Here is a 20,072-nt window from a genome sequence, read left to right as displayed (position 1 = left end):
TTTTTTCTTGGCTTTTATCAATTTGATCATCCACACCGATAGACAGTATTCCAAAATGAGGAAAAACAGGTTTTGTTTCACACCGGGTGAGAATAGCCTACGCTGGCAAGTCTCACCCAGGGTGAGAGGTAGATCGTATTTTTCTATTCTCACCCCGGGTGAGAATAGCCACTTCCGTAGCTTCTCTGTTTTCATTCCTTTTTTTTTTCTTTCTTTGTTATTGTTATTCTTCTTTCAAATTCAATTCACTCACTCACACACATGCGGCTAAACGTAGAATGACGCATCTGCCTGATTGGCGGCTAATTTTAGTAATGTGATGTCATCACACTCTGTTATACCCACAGAATATATTTAAAAGGCGTTGGAGATACCAAGGATCGTGTTGTAGAGTATCTTTGGAGATAGGCCTACCGAATAGAACATGTTTGGTCAGTGGCTTGACGTATTATTCCGTATCGATGTGTTTCACACGATAAAATTTCACACATGCGGCTAACTACAGCCGGTCAGCCATGCTCTACTGATAAGTTACAAGGTTTCCGGTTTGTTACCCTATCCGTACGTCGTGTTTTACTATCGTATCCATACGAAGTGGGAACTCGGTTCCACCATTTTCAAAAAGAGAAAATTTACTCTTTAATCCAATCCATACGCTTTGCATAGCAGTCTGTCAAAATGATTTTTTGAGAAATACTGAAAGTTTCAAAGAGATCTTCGTACTAGAAGTATTCTAAAATGTGAAGAATACAACCCCGGGGGTACAAAATGACCCAAGGGCGTACGGATAGGGTTAATAACATTCAGAATTTCAGTAGTGATGCTTGAAATTGAAACACGGTAAACACAAAGACAATAAAGCGCGCAGAATTTTCCATAAAGACGCCAGAAGATTAACCCCCCTTCGGGCATGATAAACAATGCACAAAAGAGAATAGCAGCAGCACCATCATCGGTGCACTGCATCATGTCTAATTATCAGTATTCCTGGAAAAACATCGCACCAAAGCATCGTGCTATCAAAGGTTCTCTACACAATCTTTGGTGACGGGCGGTTGGCTATATTTCTCACCGTACAGTTGAATGTCAAACCTATTCAGGAATCCAGGACAACCATCTGCCCATTGTCTAAGAGAAAAAGTCTTTATGAATGAGGCTAAAAGCTAAGAGTGAGAAAGTGTCATTTGTTCGGTGATTATCTTGAACAGTTGGTCTTTGGAGTAGGTCTGACTGTATTTTGCCAGTAAAACTAAACCAGGGGTGTCAAATCAGTTGCTCATGGGGGCAAAACTCAAATTACGCTTAGGTTGCGGGCCAAACTGGATAAACCACTCACTGATCAGATCAACAGTGGAAGACCACTTTTAGTATACTTGGACTTGATTGACATAGAAGGTATATCTGTAGATCTAGAAGCATTTTATGTACTTTTTTTCAAACTTCTTAGCCAAGGAGCCATCCTGTCACTAGTTTCACTTTCACAAGTGAGATTCTTTTTTTCTTAGAAAATAAGTTAGGACCCGAATCGCTCTATTTATTATTATTTGATTCATTTATATTATCATGAATGAAGATTGGATATTCTAAGACTAAAGAGTTTACAGCTTCATTGCTCTAAGCTATGGGGTTCGGTGCTTTACTGTCTTTGATATATTTTTATTCTGAAGTCTTCACAACCTGACATTGTTTTTGTTTTGTTTTTTTACACTAGAAATGGACAAAGAAATGGCTCATTGCACACATTGTTTTTTTGGGGTTTTTTTTACAGTAGAACTGGATAAAGTAGAAATGGCTCATCGTAGCAGTAGATGTTTCCTCTTTCTTGTATTGTTTTGTAAAGAAAAATATGGTTTTGTCCTTCAAGAATTCACAGGGAGATCCTGGTAGCCCTCAAAGTGGAGGCAGCAGAGCATCAAGTCCTGCCAAAAGCCCCACAAGTGTAAGGAGTGGTAGCCCAGCTGGCAGTGAGAAAAGTGGGAGTCCTCCAGGAAGCCACAGAAGTGGCAGTCCAGGGGGCAGTGCTCACAGTGGGAGCCAACCTGGAAGTCCTGCAGGGAGTCACCGAAGTGGGAGCCCAGCTGGCAGTGAAGGAAGTCACAATGCCGAAGAGGAAGGCAGTCAGCAAGGGAGCCCAGAACGGAAAAGCAGAAGTGGGAGCCCGCCAGGTAGTCCTGCAGGTAGTCACAGGAGTGGGAGCCCTGCAGGCAGTAACAAGAGCGGATCTGCTCCGGCTAGTCCACGTGAGCAAAGTCGGAGTCGAAGTCGCAGTCGCAGTGTGAGTCCGGCAGGGAGCAAAAAGAGTGGTGGTGATGGTAGCGCACGGAGTCGAAGTGGAAGTCCGGCTGGCAGTCAGAGAAGTGGAAGTCCCGCAGGAAGTCATCGCAGTCGGAGTGGTAGTCCACAGGGTAGTCGCAAAGGAAGTGCCAGTCCCGCAGGGAGTCATAGAAGCAGAAGTGGCAGCCCAGCTCAGAGTCATGCCAGTGGGTCAGAAAAAGGAAGTGGTGGAGGTAATCCAATACTTTAATTTAGATAGCATGCTCTTTTATATTGACGATAACAGGGTACAAGAATGTTGTATGCACATTCGTAAAGGACGTTCATTTATAAGTTTCATTTGTGTTTTAATATTATGAACTTTTCTTTGAAGGTTGAATTTTTGTAAACAGTTGAACTAGTGTTTGAATGGGGACTGTAATTATAAGTGTAAACGTACAGAGAGACAAAAACCTTAATTTTGTCGTCCAATTAGTACACACAGGAACTTTGATGTGCATACGTGTACAACAATGAAAAATCTTCACTTTATAATACTGTAGATGCCATTTTCTTTCCCAACGTTGGTCCCCTAAATTACAGAAAGTTGCCATGATTATAACTGAACTTGGATCAGTATTTTCTGGTGTCTATTTTAGCTCTTCAACTGATACTGTATGTCTATAAAACTGATTTTTTCTTCCAGAGCAGCTTATTTGCATTCATTTAGGTGTTTTATTGCAAGTAAAGGATTTTCATTGAAAATTGCCGTAAAGTTCAAGCTATTGAAGGCAACTGTCTAAAACCGAAATCCACTAAATGTTTTTAAAAAATCAGAACTTTTTTTCATAAATATGCAGCACCAGTTTAATAGCTACACAGGGATGCCCCTTTTCCGCTTTTTTTCCGGTATTTCCGGTATTTTGATCTTGATCCGCTATTCCGTTATTGAGATCGAGATAGAATCTATAGTTGGAAAAAAAAATATTTGGGTTTGAAATTGATATTCATGTTAGCGAGACTGTGGCTCGTGGATTTTCAGCTATTTAAAAAAAAGTTGAGTGGCATCCCTGACTACACCAGATTATACAACATAGATATATGAACCATGGGTGTCTTGAAAAGTACTCACCCACCTGTTGGACCGTGCTTAGGCGTTATAAGTTTGGTGTAGAGAAAAATGATTTAGGTGTATTCTAGAATAGATGAGGGAGTGACGCTCCTGCAATATGGAAACATTTGCAAACAAGCTGCATTGTTGTTCATATTGCAGGGTTTAAAGCTTAGGAAAACGGTTGTTGCTTATAGCCTGAAAGTTTATGGTGTTAAGTGGGAATTGCTTTTGTTTTTGCCTGCAGGCAGCAGGGCCAGCTCAAGAGCTAGCAGTGCCGACAGTAGAGGATCTTCTCCACGTAAGTGTTATTGCTAACGAGCAAGCCATTATTGAACTTAGGCTTGGACTTTGTAACAAAGGTGTCAGACTTGGTAGATTTCCTAATTTTGTAAAACTATTTTAGTGAGAGAGAAAGATAGCAAGAATGTTACAGTATTGTGCAGTGTAGAGTTCTGAGAGGTTAGGATGACCTGTGTGATTAGTGATGTTCCTCAATCATGAGATTGTGTGATTTGATGTAATATTGTGTTAAAAATATATCAACCGGGGTAAAAACTTGAAAGTTTTGTTGACTGGTTCTTGGCCATAATGATGTTTGCTGCTTATGAATTTTGGGTTTATCAAAGTGATGGACACTGTATGTTAGTAACGATGATGAACATTGTTTTAATGAAAAAGTCATGCGGGTGCAGCTATATATACATGAAATTTGTAATGAGTGCATGTATGGGTCTGTTTGTGTGAAGCATTTTCTTTTCTTTGGGGGGTTTTCGTGGTAATATAGCAATTGTCTAAATAAATAAACAGATTGAATCATGAATCTTGCTGTTCATTCAGAGTTGTATGCTTCACCCGCTCAGTACTGAATGGGACACATATACTTCTGTATTTCTATTCTCTGATGAAAACTGTACAGTGTTCTAAATTTGTTTATAGAGGGGCCTGAACTAAGGTTGTTATACTACTGTTGTTACTCAAAATATTGAGGTTGTAGAGGATGCATTGTTAGCCTTCCTGCATGTACAGATATGTTCTCTTGAGAATGTTTATATGCGTTGGAAAATCCTTTTACACAATAGATTATCTGTTTTTACATTTTCGCCAGTAGCATTTTCCATTTTATCTCTCTGTAGTACACTTACACATATTTCCCCTTTTGCGCCACAGGTAGAAGAAAACGATCAGGGTCAGGCTCTGGCTCTGGTTCAGACTCTGGAAGTGATGTGCCCAGGAAGAAATCAAAACGACAGATTGGCAGTGATGATGATGATGACGATGCTGGAGAAAAAGATGAACTTGATGAAATTGATCAGGCTGAGAGGGATGCTTTGCTTCAAGAAGGTGATTGAACAATAAGCTTTTAAATATCTGAGAAACAAATGCTGCGCTGTATATATTTTTGCCGTCCCTTTTTCCTTCCTGGTGCATGAATGATATATTGTGATAGTACAAAAAAGTTGACTTCTATTTGCAATGACTTATGTGTTCAATTCTTTTCATCATTGTCTGTGTAGGTGTTTTACTGTAGTAGTATATATTACTCATCATATTGAATTGTAGTTCATCAAAAAATTTATCTTAGTATGATATAGCCTATAGCATGTGTTTGTTTTTAATTTCTTTTATCAATCGTACATTGCCTTCTTTCTACAGCTGAAATGGACTTAACGGATCTTAATGCAATGGAGCTGTTTGGAGATGCCGCTGATATCAGTTCAGATGAAGAAGACAAGACTGCTAAACCGGCCGGAGAAGATGAAGACGATGTTGTCAGAAGGGTACTTTCAATAGAATTTCTTATTATGTGACTGAATTTGATTTTTTAATCCTGTACACTAAAGGGAAAGTGCAAATGGCCATAATTGAGCGTTATCACTGAAGTACACATTTTCCTAGTATTTTATCTTATTATATATCCTTTTTGAAAGTCTGTGAGCTTTTCGATAAGTATGATAGCTTGGTCAAGATTTCCTTGCTGTCGAAGTGGATTAGATTGCTGTATCATTTGGAAACTGTTCACAAAATGGTGGGACTCTTTAGTCAGAAAAGCTTTTTATCTCAGTTGACACATCAGCTAATGAGTATTCATACACTTGAAGTATTTTTTGTGGCAATGTAATGGAGAGATCAAAGCAAGTACTCAGTACCTTGGTCTGCCCATCTTTTCATTTTATTATTATTTTGATGATTCCTTTCACAGGGACCAGTTATAGAAGATGATGAAGAGGAAAACAAAGAGGAAGAACTGCCAGAGAACAGAATTGAAGTAGAAATTCCAAGAATTGTCACCCAGCTTGGATCATCACTTCATTATGTGAAATTACCCAACTTTTTGAGTGTTGAAACAAGGTAATAGTTCAGGAGATAATAAACCATTGCTATCCATGCAAATTTATTTACTCTTTATGCTAATGTTTTCTTTTGTTTTATTATTTTGAGTAGAGGGGAGCACATTGATACAGTGAGGGTCATTTAGTGGAAGGAAAAAATAAGATAGACACAAAGAACAGTAGACCTTGCCAGTGGTGCCCTCCAACTTCTCAAACCTGGTTTTTTTTTGTTTTTTTGGTATAACTCATAAGGATGATTGAGGTCTTCATTGGCAGTGCTAAAATAAAAACACCTATAAATAGGTATATATTGTTAATTCGATTAGAATTTGTTTTTACCATAACATTTCTGTTTTATTAAATTATTCTCTGTTTAGGCCTTATGATGCAGAGACATACGAGGATGAAGTTGATGAAGATGAAGTTCTTGACGAGGAAGGCAGAGCTAGGTTGAAGCTACGTGTGGAGAACACAATTCGATGGAGGAAAAAGTTGGATGAAGATGGCAATGAAGTGAAGGATGACAATGGGGAAGTGTTACGTGAAAGCAATGCAAGGATGGTGCACTGGTCAGATGGGAGGCAAGTAGTTCTTATTAATTCATCTTCACATTACTCATGATAGTATCACATAGTTATTTGATAAGTTTACCCTACTCAGTCAAGAAAAAAGGTAGCATTAATTTCTATTTTGTGTTGGCTATAGAGATATATTATATATGGAAAAAATTAAGATTATAGGTACCACAAGCGAAATTTTTTTGGAACAATATAGATGTTTAAACCTTAGGGGTTCAAATCTACTCTATAAAACAAGAACATTAAAAAAAGAATGATAAAAATCCATCAATAAACAATCGAGATATGGTATTTCAAAGTTTTCTTTTTGAACGAAACCTTTTCAACTGCGACGTTCACCCATGTTTGAGGTGTTTTAAAATACAAAGTGCACGATCAAATCAATGAAAACTTTGTTTTTCCCAGAGTAATCAACACAAATATTGATATCTCTAAATCAAAGCATGTTAGAATGACTGGTTTCCAAGATATAGGCCTTCAAAAATTGAAAAAAAATGCCAAAATTTGTCATTAAGAGCTCAGAACCCTATTTCAACCTCTTCCAAATTTGTCAAAACTGCCTCCTCATTAGTGAAAAGCACACAATCATTACAAATGCATGCAGGGACTTAGCTGAATTTTTTTCAGACCTCTCTGACCATAAGTAACTTTTCTGGACTCCTCTGAAGTGGGCTTCGGTGCAAAAAACGCCTCTTGGAAGAGAATTAGGGGAATTCTGGTACATCCTCGAGCAAAAAGCATCATAACAAGTGAACAAATTAAGCTACAGGGCTAAATCATACATCAAATTAAAGCTCAATGCAAGCTCTACGAGGCTAAATGAAAATTGTTTACTAAAACTTCTCACAACACTCAGTAATAGGGCCCTAATGCCCAAAAACCTGCCATTATTGAGTGAAAATCATAACGTCTGCCGACGGGAAAAAAAAATTCATATAAAATCAACAAATTGTGCTACAAGGTTGCATTATATATCAAATTAAAGCTCTTTTCAGGCTCTGTACAGTGAATTAGTTTATAGAAAGTAAAAACATTTCAGAAATGGACAATAATGTGAAAAAAGTCATCAATATTGGTTCAGAAAATTAAGATTTCTGCTCACGGGGTTGAAAAATTGGAATTAAATCAACATACTGTTCTACCGTGGTTCATCTTGTATAATATAGATCTTGTTCTAGTTTTAATTATCATTTTTGCTGAGAAAGAAACCAGTGGTGGGGAAAAATACAATGTATCATCCTGTGTCCAGTTACTGGATGGAAGAAAGAGTGGGGGGGCGGGGGGAGGGGAATTTCTCCAATTATCAGGTGACATCTAAGTCTAACTAAGTCTAAGAATACGTAAAAAGGCTGGTTGATTCAATAATTGAATATCCACCAATCAAGAACGTAGATCTAGCCTTTTTTGTTACCAAATTAAATGCGAAACAATAGATCTACGAACATTTCCATCGGTAACACTAACACCCGGTAACCCCCTTCCGAGTGTTCAGTAGTGTGTGATGACATGTTACTATAAATAGAACTTCCAGTTCAACTCTTCACGGCTTTATTCTTTCACTTTGTCGACCAGAGATGGTCCGATTTCGAAGCATTTAGAATAAATAAGGTGTTCTTAATTGAAAAGACAGCAAAAATACCACCACGAAGCGATACATTTGTATAGATCGCAATTAATTCACTATGAGGTGGTGGAAATGTAGGTCGGCGTGATTCCCACCAAACAATAGCAATCTATTCACACGTCAAGTGGTGGCCGATTAGTCTTATTTTTCAAAACACGATATTCGTAAGTATCATAAAAGAAAATTATGATAACACTTACATAAACTGACGCCGTAAACAGATCTATCGAATGTTTCTTTCTCTGAACCATCATATAATCGTCTGCTGGTTGGGTCAAGTCAGAGGGGGTGGCAATGGGCGATGGAACTGCCGCAATGGCAGAATGACGATCTCCCGAAAGTGGTTGTTACCCTACTTAGTAAGTAATATTTCTACTTCGTGGAGGGTAGTTGGCTTTTCTAAACACATAAACTAGATGGTAGAGATGTCTAGGAATATGATCCTGGCACAGATAGCCCGATTTGTGTCGAATTTCATATGTTAAAATGCTTTTTTCGTCTTTACATCGTACCACTCATGCTTTCCGCTCGGAATAAAAACATAAACACATTCCCCGGAAATTCTCCTGAAATCCCAGATTTTTATGTTTCAAACCGCAAGAAAATTAGATGATTCATGACTGAGAAATCGAAATTTAAAACAAGTACCCCCCAAATCTAAGCGCGCAAAATTGTGAGACGGCCAAGTTTTCGCGTGTTAAACTTTAGTCAATTAAAAACTAAATATGCAGTCATAAGTATCAGTTTCTCGTTCACCATGGAGAAGGAAAGACACAGAAAACAGTGGTGTCATTTTTATTAGTGTTTACAAAAATTAAAACCAGCTAATAGTTGGATGAAGTTGTCCAAATCTGGCTGCAGCCACTAGCTGTCTGCCTTGAAAACGCGCTGTCTGCGGTACCTAATGATAATGCCTTGAAACTGTATGAATACAACTTAACGTTTTTGTAAGGCTGTTCTTGTACTCTTCTAATCAATGGTTCTTAACACATTACACCCTAAGAGTCTGGACAGGAAGTCCATTGTTAGATCCTAAGCAAGGGGAAGGAACCCACTTCCTGTGAATACAAGCCTTTAAAAAACACGTTTTAAAATTACTAAACAAATTCCAAAAATCCTTTAAAAAATAAAAGTTAAAACGAAAAATGAATGTAGTTTCAGAAAAATATAACTTTATGTACGCGCAAACTGTTGGAAATGTTCTAACTTTAGTTCAATCGGGGTGTCCGACCCGTCACGCTCACTCTCAGCCTTGCGGTCGGGCCCTAGATCTAAATTCTAGATTTTCTATGTCTGATCAATCTGAATCGCCCCAAACTCTTGCTACGTTTTCATCAAAATTTGAGTCATCTGATTTGTCAAATGCTTGTTTTTGCTCAAATCTATCGTTATTTCCTTTTTCGAACTCAATTGTGTCGCTTTTCAACTAGTCGAGACACCTTCGAAGTGTCGGTAACGCGATTGCACTTTGTTCGGCTCTAATACTAAAACTACTGGCCCGAAAAATTTAGTTTCGGTATCAAACGAAAGAAGAAACTTTTTGCAACAACAACTATGCAAATCAAAATCTCGGCCCCAGAGTCTCGTCAAGGCGAGACTTCGTTTCTAAAGACGCTAGGTCGGCGCAGGCGGTTCCGGGTGAGTCAGGGTGGAGTGCGTAAGGGAATTCGCGGGCAAGTTAGGGTGTAATGTGTTAACCTTGTTGGAGATGCTGAACACTTAAGTTTCATAAATGCTTTCTCTGAACCTTATGAGTGGTATGAATGGAATGGACTCACACATATGCATTTACAGTGTGTGTGTTTTGATATTTGCTGAGCACACGAGACTGACTCACTGAATCCCTGGGGTTCGATTGAACCCAGATTAAGAACCACTGTCTCAAACAGTTTTAAAAGTCATCACACCCAAACTTAAATATTTAACAAATAAATCTTGAAGTGGCAAAAAAGTAGATGCTGACTTTTATACTTGTAGATGATTTAAAGATCTTTGAAGCTGTAATCTTAACAGAAAACTTCTTCACAGTTTTTTGCTTGTACTTTTCTCCAGTATGTCCCTCCATCTTGGTGATGAGATCTTTGATGTCTACTCTATGCCTCTCCAAGGAGATTTTAACCATCTTTTTGTACGACAAGGCACTGGATTACAAGGGCAGTCTGTCTTCAGAACAAAGCTTGTTTTCAGGTATTGTGATGGTCAAATTCTGAAAATGTAGAAATAAAATGACAATTCAGTTTAAAAGCGAGTAAAATTCTGATTTGCTTTGTGCACTGTTGTAGTGGTTGCCATTGCTTTGTATTTTGGTCATAAATTCATTCTTAAGCTTTTATTTTTAATGTTTTGTCACTGCAATTTTCTTCACAATGCTTTTTGTTTTGAAGCCATATCAAGTGTCCCTAAAACTGATATAAATTATGGAATGTGTAATTCTGTTATTTTGATGAATTTTATGACAAAATACTCATGTTATATTCGTTCATAATACCATTAGAAAAAGCAACCCTGATAACATATGCATGTGTGGTTTATTGTGGTCTTGATCAGAGACATAAAATAAAATATTTACCTCTGAGCATATTCTTTTCTAAAAATATAAGCAATTTCAAAAGTAATTGAGGGGGCTCTCGTGGCCTAGAGGTTAAGGTGTTGGCCTCTCATTCAAAAGGTCCCGGGTTTGAATCCGGGTAGCGACCGAAAAATTTTCTTCTCTAAATTTGTCTCGTTTCACCTCATTTCCTACTCTCTAGCAATGTTCTGTCGTCTGCTTTCATCTCCTCTTTCTGCCCCCACCCCCTCACCTCCTTTGCCCCTTCCTCTGGGCTCCTGATTCTTTCTGCAGCCTTTCTACTGCTACTCCTTCGCTTCTTCTTGCTGCTGTCTTTCAGCCACACCCCTGATCTTCTGGTAGGAAAGATCTACACCTAGCCTTCTCGGACAAGGGCGAAAAATCTCGGAGGGCCTGTGTGCAAGTTGCGCACGTTAAAGATCCCTTGGTGGTCTAAAATCGATAAGAGTAGGCTTCGGCTGCCACTCGGGCAAAAATCAAAATTTCCTACCAATTGAAAATATTAGGTGTGTCCTGCGGGCTCATATGACCTTATGCAGTTGCGAGCGCCGTAAAACACTTAACAAAAAAACAAAAACAAACAAAAGTAATGGAAACTGTATAGTGAATATTTCCATGAATTTTTGGCTTTTATGGAATGTTTTCATTCCCATCTTCCCCTTTGCTCTAATGTTAGTGATGAGGACTTTTGGGTTTAATTGTTTTTCACTTTTATTTCTTTCTTAATCAAGGAGAATTGGAAATGTCAATGAGGTTTTGGAAATGTTCAGTAAAATTATGGAATAGAATGGGATTAGTAATTAAGGATTGATTTATATTAAAATCTTCTTCATTGATTATCCTCAGGCCACATTCAACAGACTCGTTTACGCATCGTAAGATGACCATGTCTTTAGCTGACCGTTCGACTAAGACCCAGAAAGTTAAAGTATTGCCCATTACTGGTTTGGATCCAGAAGCCAATAGATCTGAAATGATCAAGGTATGTAAAAATTATAGTGAGAACAATATTAAAATTGATTTTGGGTTGAACTGTAATTTTTAAGTAACAGTGCTTGGTTCAACCGTAATTGTTCTGTGTGTGGTGTAAGTTTTTTGTGCAAATATCTTTGTAAGTGTTCAAAATATATTTTTTGAGGTAATTTTCTTACTGAAATTATTTTACTTACTTGCAGCGTTTGATAAGGGAAAATATGTAGGTCTAAGTAATATCCAACAGAAGTTACCATTTATTGACAAAGAGTGCATCATTTCAAGGATGGCTTTTTTTTTTTTTTTTTTGCTCGTATAAGGCACCACATTCTGAAGTTTGTCCTGGCTATTTTACAAAATTTTTTTGACCAGTTTCAGAATTAAAATTCTTGTGAAGACTGTTTAAGATGCCAGTTCTGAATTTTTAAGGCAATATGGGGTAAACTGTTGGAGAACCTCAGATCCTTTTAAGAGGATTTTTTTTCCTTTCATTTGCTCCAGACTGTTTATATGTGGCACGTATAGTCTTGTTTTCTGGCTGCTTGCTGTTGGTGTTAGTCTTGAACTGGATAACTTGATGAAAAAATACATTTGTATTGTAGGGGAATCCTTGACGTCAATTTGACTTATCTCATGGTTGTGACATTCTCTTCGAACTTTGTAATGTGTTTTGTACTTTTGAAGCTCATCTCACTAATGAACTTCTGTTTCCATGATAGAGAGAGGAAGAGAAACTCAGAGCTTCCATAAGACGTGAAAGCCAACAGAAAAGAGTGAGGGAACGTGCCCATTCTCGTGGCATTACGTCATCCTACTTGGAGGGCAGAGATGATGAAGAGGAGGATGATGATGAATCATTCTCAATCAGTGCAATCAAAAACAAGTACAAACAGAATAAGGACACAAGTAAGTTACAAACAGTTATTCCAGTCAAATGATGCCCCCTATTTGGTGTTTAGACAGTAGATTGTATACAAAATTTGAACATTTTGCTCTACAAATATAATCTTTTTTTTTCTTTTCATGCCGCATCACTGAAGCATGTTGCAAGAAATCAGCCCTTTAATAAAGATTTATTTATTCTGTGAATGAAAAGTTTGTCTCTTATTGAAGACATCTTTGGCCCAGAACAGATTTCTCTCTCTCTCTCTCTCTCTCTCTCTCTCTCTCTCTCTCTCTCTCTCTCTCTCTCTCTCTCTCTCTCTCTCTCTCTCTCTCTCTCTCTCTCTCTCTCTCTCTCTCTCTCTCTTTTTCTCTCTCTCTCTCTCTCTCCTCTCTCTCCTCTCTCTCTCTCTCCTCTCTCTCTCTCTCCTCTCTCTCTCTCTCTCACTCTCTCTCTCTCTCTCCCCCCCTCTCTCCTCCTCCCCCCTCTCTCCTCCCCTCCTCCCTCTTTCCCTCCCGTTCTGTGTGATAGTTTTCCCTAAATTGCTTACGTGTCATTGTTTTTTAAAAACTCTCTGAATTCTACCAAAGACATACTGATCTCATTGTAGAGAATCCTTATTCTTACCCCATCAATATCAGTCAGCTTTTCAAATAAATAGTAACAGTATTTTATTCATGATCGTATGTATTCATACACAAGATTTATAGTTTTCATTATGATCTTTCAGAGAGTGGTCACTGTTCCGCTTGTTCTTTTTTCCGTTCTCTATTTATCTTCCCTTAAATTGTCAACATTTGTTATTTAGCCAGTTCCTCAATTTAAAAAAAAAGACAAGGAAGTGTTTATGCAATAAGCAGTTCTGCTTGTCTAATGAGCTGAAGAAAGTGACAGAATTTGTTCAGTCAGCTTCAAAAGTTTTTCTGCTTATAAAGTTTAATATCAAATGATGTTACAGACATGTGCACCAAACCAGTCTAGCTTGTGAAAGTCTAAGTAAAAGCCATCATTGAGTAGAAAGATTGTTTCAGATATTTTATTCTACAGTATCAATTTGACAGTGCAAAAGAAGAATGTACTTTTTTTTGTCTTGTCTGAACAGTCATGATTTTGTTACTCACCATTTTTCTGTGCCCTTGCATGCATTTGTGTTTTCTTTTTCTTTTTGCAGAGCGATCCAACATATATTCTAGTGATGAAAGTGAAGAAGAAAAGGATAGTAAGAAAAAGTCAAAACGAGTCTTGAGTGATGTAAGTATCCCTTGAGCTGATGTGTTGAAAAATTTCATAATTTGTTTCATTAGTGTTTGATGGAGGGCAGTCCTCTTTTTCCTGATGCACCCCACTAATGTAAGGGAAGGCAAGTTCAATTGAGTAGGCAGCGTAAACACGGCCTCGCAGGCACTCGCGGCCTCCCGACCGCGTGGTATCGGTGAAATCGGGGTAATTCCGATCGCTGTTTCTTTGCTCTTTCGCTATAAAACACCAAATGCCGTACACCTTGTAAAAGTTCAGCTTTTCCTCGTTACAATGGTGCAAGTTGTTTTTATGTCCGATTAGTAGGAGCTGGAGAATCGCCGACGAAAGCGAAGCCCCTCGCGGTCAGAATGCGTGGTCGGCCAGTTGAAAAATTGACACGGGTGCATTCAAATGCTTCGCGGACCGAGGGATGATTAAATACCGTCTTTTCATTGGCGGAGAACTGTAGAGCTTTAAACAGGCTTTTCCGTGGTATATATTTGGCCTTTGGCGTCTAAATAGAAAGCTTTTAAAAAATACTGTCAAAATGTTTAAAGATTACTTTTTACACATAATATGTACAATACCGGCTTTAAAAATATATCCAATAAAAGATCAGCTTATTATCTATTAGAATAAAGTAATCAGCTTGGAATTATTTTTCATCAGTCCTTCCGTGAGACTCGGAAAGCATGTGACCCCGCATGTGGGGTGCACTACAGTATAGAGCCGACTCGCTCGCCGGCGGGGCCCGGTGCGGCGCCGGCAGGGTCAACGCTCAGTGTTTTTGTCGAAATAACAACAGATCATCCTGTTTGAGGCGATAAAATACTGATTTGTAATGATCTCACAGTCTTGAAAAAAATTAGGGTCCATATATTTGTTATAGTGATTGTACTCTGTTAATGTGGAGACATTTAGTGCACTTGGTACTCTTTTATTGTCTGTCAAACATGGGGTTGCAGCCAGTGACTGACTTTAATAAAATTTGATCAAATTTTAAACAACTACCATTTTCTTAAAAAATGACTGAGATGTTAAAGAATGGTACCAAAATGCTCAGTGGATATAGGCCTTTCAAACGGAACTGATAAATTTGGCATACAGCTACTTTGAAAATTTAGTTTCTGATACTTAAATTGAGATGCAAATGAAAGAGGTTAGAGGGAAAAGGATCTACTGTTGAATGAGCTTTTTTGTGCCAAATATGACATTACTGAAATGTAAGAAACCAAAATATAAAAATTTTAGTTTTTGTACGAGTGATACTGCTCTTCCAACACAGTTAGGTCACATACGCTGAAGATAAAAAGTGTTACTAGGGAGTGACATACAAAGAAAATAAGGATGTGAAACCACACCAGATCACGGGGCAGCCACCCACAAACATGAGAATGAGGTCTGGATCCTGTAGTTATTTTCTAAAAGGCATTGTGATGTAGTTTTTTGTAAGTCTGTCAGCCCTGTGGACTTTTGTAGAGGGCAGAATCCTCATAAGTGAAATGTCGTTATAATAGCTGGATCATAGGTTCAGCTCTGCCAATTGCATTGTTTGTCTCGAGTCTGTTCTTTCTCGATTACAGTAGTTCTCTTGTATTTGTATATGTCTTTTGTGTGCCATGTCATTTTTACTTCTTTAACTGGCCTACTTTACCCTGTTCTGAATGAAAATGGAATGAAAGGTCGCAATTTTTAACCATTGATGATAGTCGTCTATGAATTGTATGTGAGGTAGTGTGGTGGAATCAGGCTCTCGTCAATTTTTGGGCATGTGGGGTTATTGGAATAATTTTAAAGCTTGTTCACTTGTCTTTATTTGGATTAAAAAAATATCCATTTATCTTGAATACAAGTCGGGATATTTGCGAATGAAGGAGGTGGGGGTCACCTGTTTTCAGAGGTAAAATTATTGAGAAAATGGCCACCAAAGATGAGTTATTTCCTTAGCTTAAGAGTCCGTGGTAACTGAAAATTTTCACTTTTTGTGCTTTTAATCAACGTTTTTCAGAAAAATCCACTAAGAAAGATTTCTTTAATGGCATAGCTGCCACTTTCCCGCTAAATAACGGAAGCAGCTTCATCTAGCTTTTCCCGCTACTTTCCTCCTTCCTCCGCTGGACAGCTCTCGGTCGCAAATTGCGATACTTTTTTTTTACACGCGGAAAACACTGAACCGAGAGAGAGACGAAAACGCAGCTTGTGCATGTCCGCCCGTAGCTTTCTACTTCCGTTCTTCTAGGCCTAGCGCTAGTTTCACATTGTTTATTGTGGAGCAACACAGTCAAAGTCAAAGTGTCGATCGGGCATCGGGACGTTGGCGCACCGAGTTGTCCTTGAAAACGGCGGAAATTCAAGAGAAATTGATGCAGAATGCAAAAATAAAAGGAGTTGGAATGAGAAAGAAGCAGCTGATGTGCGACTTGAAAAGTTCATTAGAAAATTGAACAAGCCGCTTGCTGCATTTTGCGTTTGGTGCGATAAAGAAATTGCGGCACTCCTGTACAATTGCGGTCCCGTTTGTTTACATGACGGCTATTGTGGCTGTTGAAGTGAATCTAGCTCTAGATAATCTATCTTTAGAGATATAATCTAGATTTACACATATTTAGATATCTAGATTCTAGATCTAGATTAGATAGCATAGGCTATAATTTTAATTCAGTTTAGATTTACACACTACAGGGGCACTACTACTGACTAGTACTACATTAAGTGCAAACGGGACCGCAATTGTACTGGAGTGCTCAGCACAGCGGCAAAGGTGTTGCCTCCTTGATCCAATACTGGGCGCGCTCTACATCGATGTACACGTTTAAAGTGAAAGAGTTCTTTTTATAAGACATCAGCTGGCAACACAAACCCTGGATTTTTAGTCACCTAGTCCAAACTGGGTCAAATTGACTCAAATGCTTGTTAGTCAACTTAGATCTAGTGCCTTTGTTTGTTTGTTTTTTTGGGGGGAGGGGTTCAAATACATTTTAATTCAGTTGCCTATGGTTAACAAATATGACAGTTTTCCCTTCCAAAACCATGGGCTAGATTTTCCAGTATATATTACATATATTGCCTCTGGATCTCACTGGTTTTACTCCGGCCTTTGGAGAGCGCGCGTCCGCCTTCGCATGAATTTCCTCCTTTTTAGAAATTCCTGAGTGGCAGCTATGTAATGGGCATGAAAGGTGTTGAGCCAAAAAAACAAAAAAAATTTTTTAATACACAAACCTGCCGAAAAATGCTTGTTTCTTCACTTTGATTATTTTGACGAGAGCCTGATTCAACCATGCTGCCTCACATATAAGAGAAAGCAACTGTCTTTTCAAAGGAAAGATGTCAAAGAAGAGATGTTCACTGCTTTCCCTTTGATTCCTTATAAATAGAATTGACCTCCAGTGTAAGAAATGGCCAACAATAGAGCTTAACTATTTCATGCTGTGTTTTGTACTTTATAAATGTTATTATGTTGTAATGTGACATCTAAAGATATAATGTCTATGCTTATGGATGATGAAACTTTATCATATTTTTTGCAGTTTAGCTCTCTTAGTGAATTTCACAACCCCTCGGGGTTGTACTACTGACTGAAGTGTCTTTAGGCCATTCCCAAAGGTGGGACTTTGCCATGTTCTGTTGCACAGTAGAATTGTAAACGGGCTGATTCATCAATGTCATGCTCATAACTGGGCCAGAATTGCAACTGGGAACTGCTGCTTTTTCTTTCCTCATCCTTACTATCGTCATTTTCCTCAACTTCTTTTGTGTGTTTGTCACTCTTTTGTGACCCGCTATTTACGGGGTGTCTTGATAGCCGAAGTAGACTTTGTGCTGTTGAAGCTAGAGAGGTGAGCAGAGTAAGCCCGATTCCCTGTAAGGACTTCTCTGTTGACGTCCACTCCTTGGTGCTCATATGTCCTTATGCAGTTGCGAGCGCCGTAATACCTCTATCTAAAAAAAGAATGTTTATTTCACCTTGAAACCAGGGTAAGTTAAGGACAGTTGTTATAACTGTGGCACACAGTTTACTTTCTCTTTTTCTTTTGTGTCCAGACAACGCTTAAAACCTGAAAAAGTGAATATATATGGACTTAACTTTCTTCTTTCTTACATTTTCACAAGGTTTGGCACTGAACTTTGTTTTATGAAATAAATTCTGAAACTTTTCTTTTTCTAGGAGGAGGACGAAGACGATGAGGAGATGGCAGTCAAGAAGCGGAAAGCAAAAGTGGTGGAAAGTGAGAGTGAAGGTGAAGGTGGCGGTGGAGACGTCGGTGGACTGGCAGACTCTGACGACGAGAATGAGGCTCCAGCTGGGGATGACAGTCAGGCAAATGAGTCAGGGGGAGGTGGAGGTGGTAGTGACTCCGGAGGTGGTGGTGGTGGCGACGGTGGTGGTGGCAGTGGCAGTGAATCTGGAGGGGGAGGAGGTGCTGGGGGAGCTAGTGACAGTGAATAGAAGTATGTTTGTGTGTGTGTGTGTGTGCGTATGCTTGATGATGTTCGAAATCTAGAGTAAGGAGTGAGCTTGTTGTAAATTTTGTTTGATGAACTATCACTCTGATTGTGTAATATGTGAGATTGGAGAGTTTTCTTTTCTGGAATGGAGTTCTTCATTAGGAATACATTGCTCTCTAGTCTCTGTCTCCTTTTTCAAAGACAAAAGTTGGATGCCCGGGTCTCAAATATTATTGGTTTCCTCATAAGCCACACTCTGAATTTACATCATTTTTACATTAACCCTTTCCTTGGGACAGTCAAGAAAATCACAATAACGTGGTTGTGGCCCCTGTTATTTGATAAATCGTCCCTTTAATCAAACATAGCTGCCACTTTCCCGCTAAATAGCGGAAACTCCGCTTCATCTAGCTTTTCCCGTTACTTTCCTCCTTCCTCCGCTGGACCGCTCTCGGCCGCAAATCGCGATACTTTTTTTTACACGCGGAAATCGCCGAACCGGGAGTGAGACGAAAAAACGGCTTGCACATGTCCACCCATAGCTTTCTACTTCCGTTCTGTGCCTAGTTTCACATTGTTTATTGTTGTGGACTGTCGATCGAGCATCGGGACGATGGCATGTCGAGTTATCATTAAAAACGGCGGAGATTCGAGAGAAATTGATGCAGAATGCCAAAATAAATGGAGCTGGATTGAGAAAGAGGCAGACAATATGCTTTCAAAATTTCTTTTGAGAATTGAACAAGCCGAGTGCTGCACTTTGCATTTGGTGCGATAAGTAAGAAGGCAATTGTTTACTTTCTCGCTTTTAATTCCGGCCGCGCCTAAATTTTCTAGAATCTAGACGAAACTCTATGCATCCCCGACTGGATATTCAACTCTTTGCGCTGGAGTTAAGAATACGTAAACCACGGCTATTTCATCATTTGTAGGTAGATATATCTAGATCTAGTAACGTACACTGGCTTTCACTTTCGGCCTTCCGTACTGATTTTGATGGCCATTGAGTAAAACATTCTAGAGTTCAGAGTGGTCGCTCGTTACGAAGTCCTCCCCCGGAATTAAACGCGAGAAAGTAAACAATTAACACAATTTTGTACTACAGTGGCAAAGGTGTTGCATCCTTAATCCACAACATTGTTGCTCAAGTCTAAAGTGAAAGAAATCTTTTTATGAGACACTAGATTGCAAACACTGGATTTTTAGTCTCCAAACTGGGACAAATGCTTGTTAGTCAACTTAGTGTCTTTTATTGTTTTTGGTTTTTTTTTTGCAAATGCATTTTAATTCAGTTGCCTGTAGTTAACAAATATGACAGTTTTCCCTACCAAAAACATAGATGTTCCAATATATTGGATCTGGATTTCACTGGTTTTACTCCGGCTTTTGGAGAGCACGCGTATGCCTTCGCGTGAATTTCCTCCTTTTTTGAAATTCCTGAGTGGCAGCTATGATCAAATAACAGAATCAACAGATAAGAGTCACATCTGGGTTTAGCAAGTATTGCAGTACACATTTGGTGTACCCTTTCTTTGAACTAAGATGTGTGTAGTTCTTTAGAGAATGATGCTCGGAAGTTGTGATGGTATGTGTTTCATAATTTTATCTCAGAGTTGACAGACCAGGGGTGCTAGTAGAGTTTGTTTGTGTCATTGCAAGACTGGAATGATGACTGAGTTCTGAGGATGATTAGATGAGGGTTTTTTTTTGGTTCAGAGATGTTCACCAGCTGCTCTCATTTTGTTGTAACATTTGCATAACATTTGCAAAACCTTCCGTTTAGGGTGGTTGAATCAAATGTTTTGTTGGTGATGTATAAGTATAATAAACAATTATTTAAAAAATTGTTTCAAAACAAAGTTATAGTATTTTTTTCATGCTTTCTATCCTTCATGTAAAGGAACTTGAGAACCTGAGGTTCCTTGCATGTCCTTGACGAGTTTGTATATTGAAAATGTAAATATTAGGTTTCTTCCTTCGAATTAGTTTTGATTACAGTGAACCAACAAAGTGTTGATTTGTCACAGTGTAAATTGTTTTGCTTGTTTTAATTTTCTAAAT

General features: G+C 38.6%; 1 protein-coding gene across 1 annotated transcript in view; it reads left to right on the top strand.

The window, feature by feature from the left end:
- LOC101854889 (RNA polymerase-associated protein LEO1) overlaps window positions 1-19,870 on the top strand; it is a 24,755-nt gene extending 4,885 nt beyond the window's left edge. The window contains exons 2-12 of the mRNA XM_005105350.3: window positions 1,865-2,507; window positions 3,612-3,665; window positions 4,535-4,708; window positions 5,021-5,145; window positions 5,568-5,716; window positions 6,075-6,278; window positions 9,952-10,086; window positions 11,315-11,450; window positions 12,160-12,346; window positions 13,495-13,574; window positions 17,731-19,870. Of these exons, the coding sequence (XP_005105407.2) occupies window positions 1,865-2,507; window positions 3,612-3,665; window positions 4,535-4,708; window positions 5,021-5,145; window positions 5,568-5,716; window positions 6,075-6,278; window positions 9,952-10,086; window positions 11,315-11,450; window positions 12,160-12,346; window positions 13,495-13,574; window positions 17,731-18,012 (2,169 nt within the window). The 3' untranslated portion in view covers window positions 18,013-19,870. The remainder of the gene's footprint in view (window positions 1-1,864; window positions 2,508-3,611; window positions 3,666-4,534; window positions 4,709-5,020; window positions 5,146-5,567; window positions 5,717-6,074; window positions 6,279-9,951; window positions 10,087-11,314; window positions 11,451-12,159; window positions 12,347-13,494; window positions 13,575-17,730) is intronic.
- The last annotated feature ends 202 nt before the right edge of the window (window positions 19,871-20,072 follow it).

This window comes from Aplysia californica, unplaced genomic scaffold, assembly GCF_000002075.1.
Source record: "Aplysia californica isolate F4 #8 unplaced genomic scaffold, AplCal3.0 scaffold00466, whole genome shotgun sequence".
Classification (NCBI taxonomy): Eukaryota; Metazoa; Mollusca; class Gastropoda; order Aplysiida; family Aplysiidae; genus Aplysia; species Aplysia californica.
This window is presented reverse-complemented; position numbering and strand designations above follow the sequence as displayed.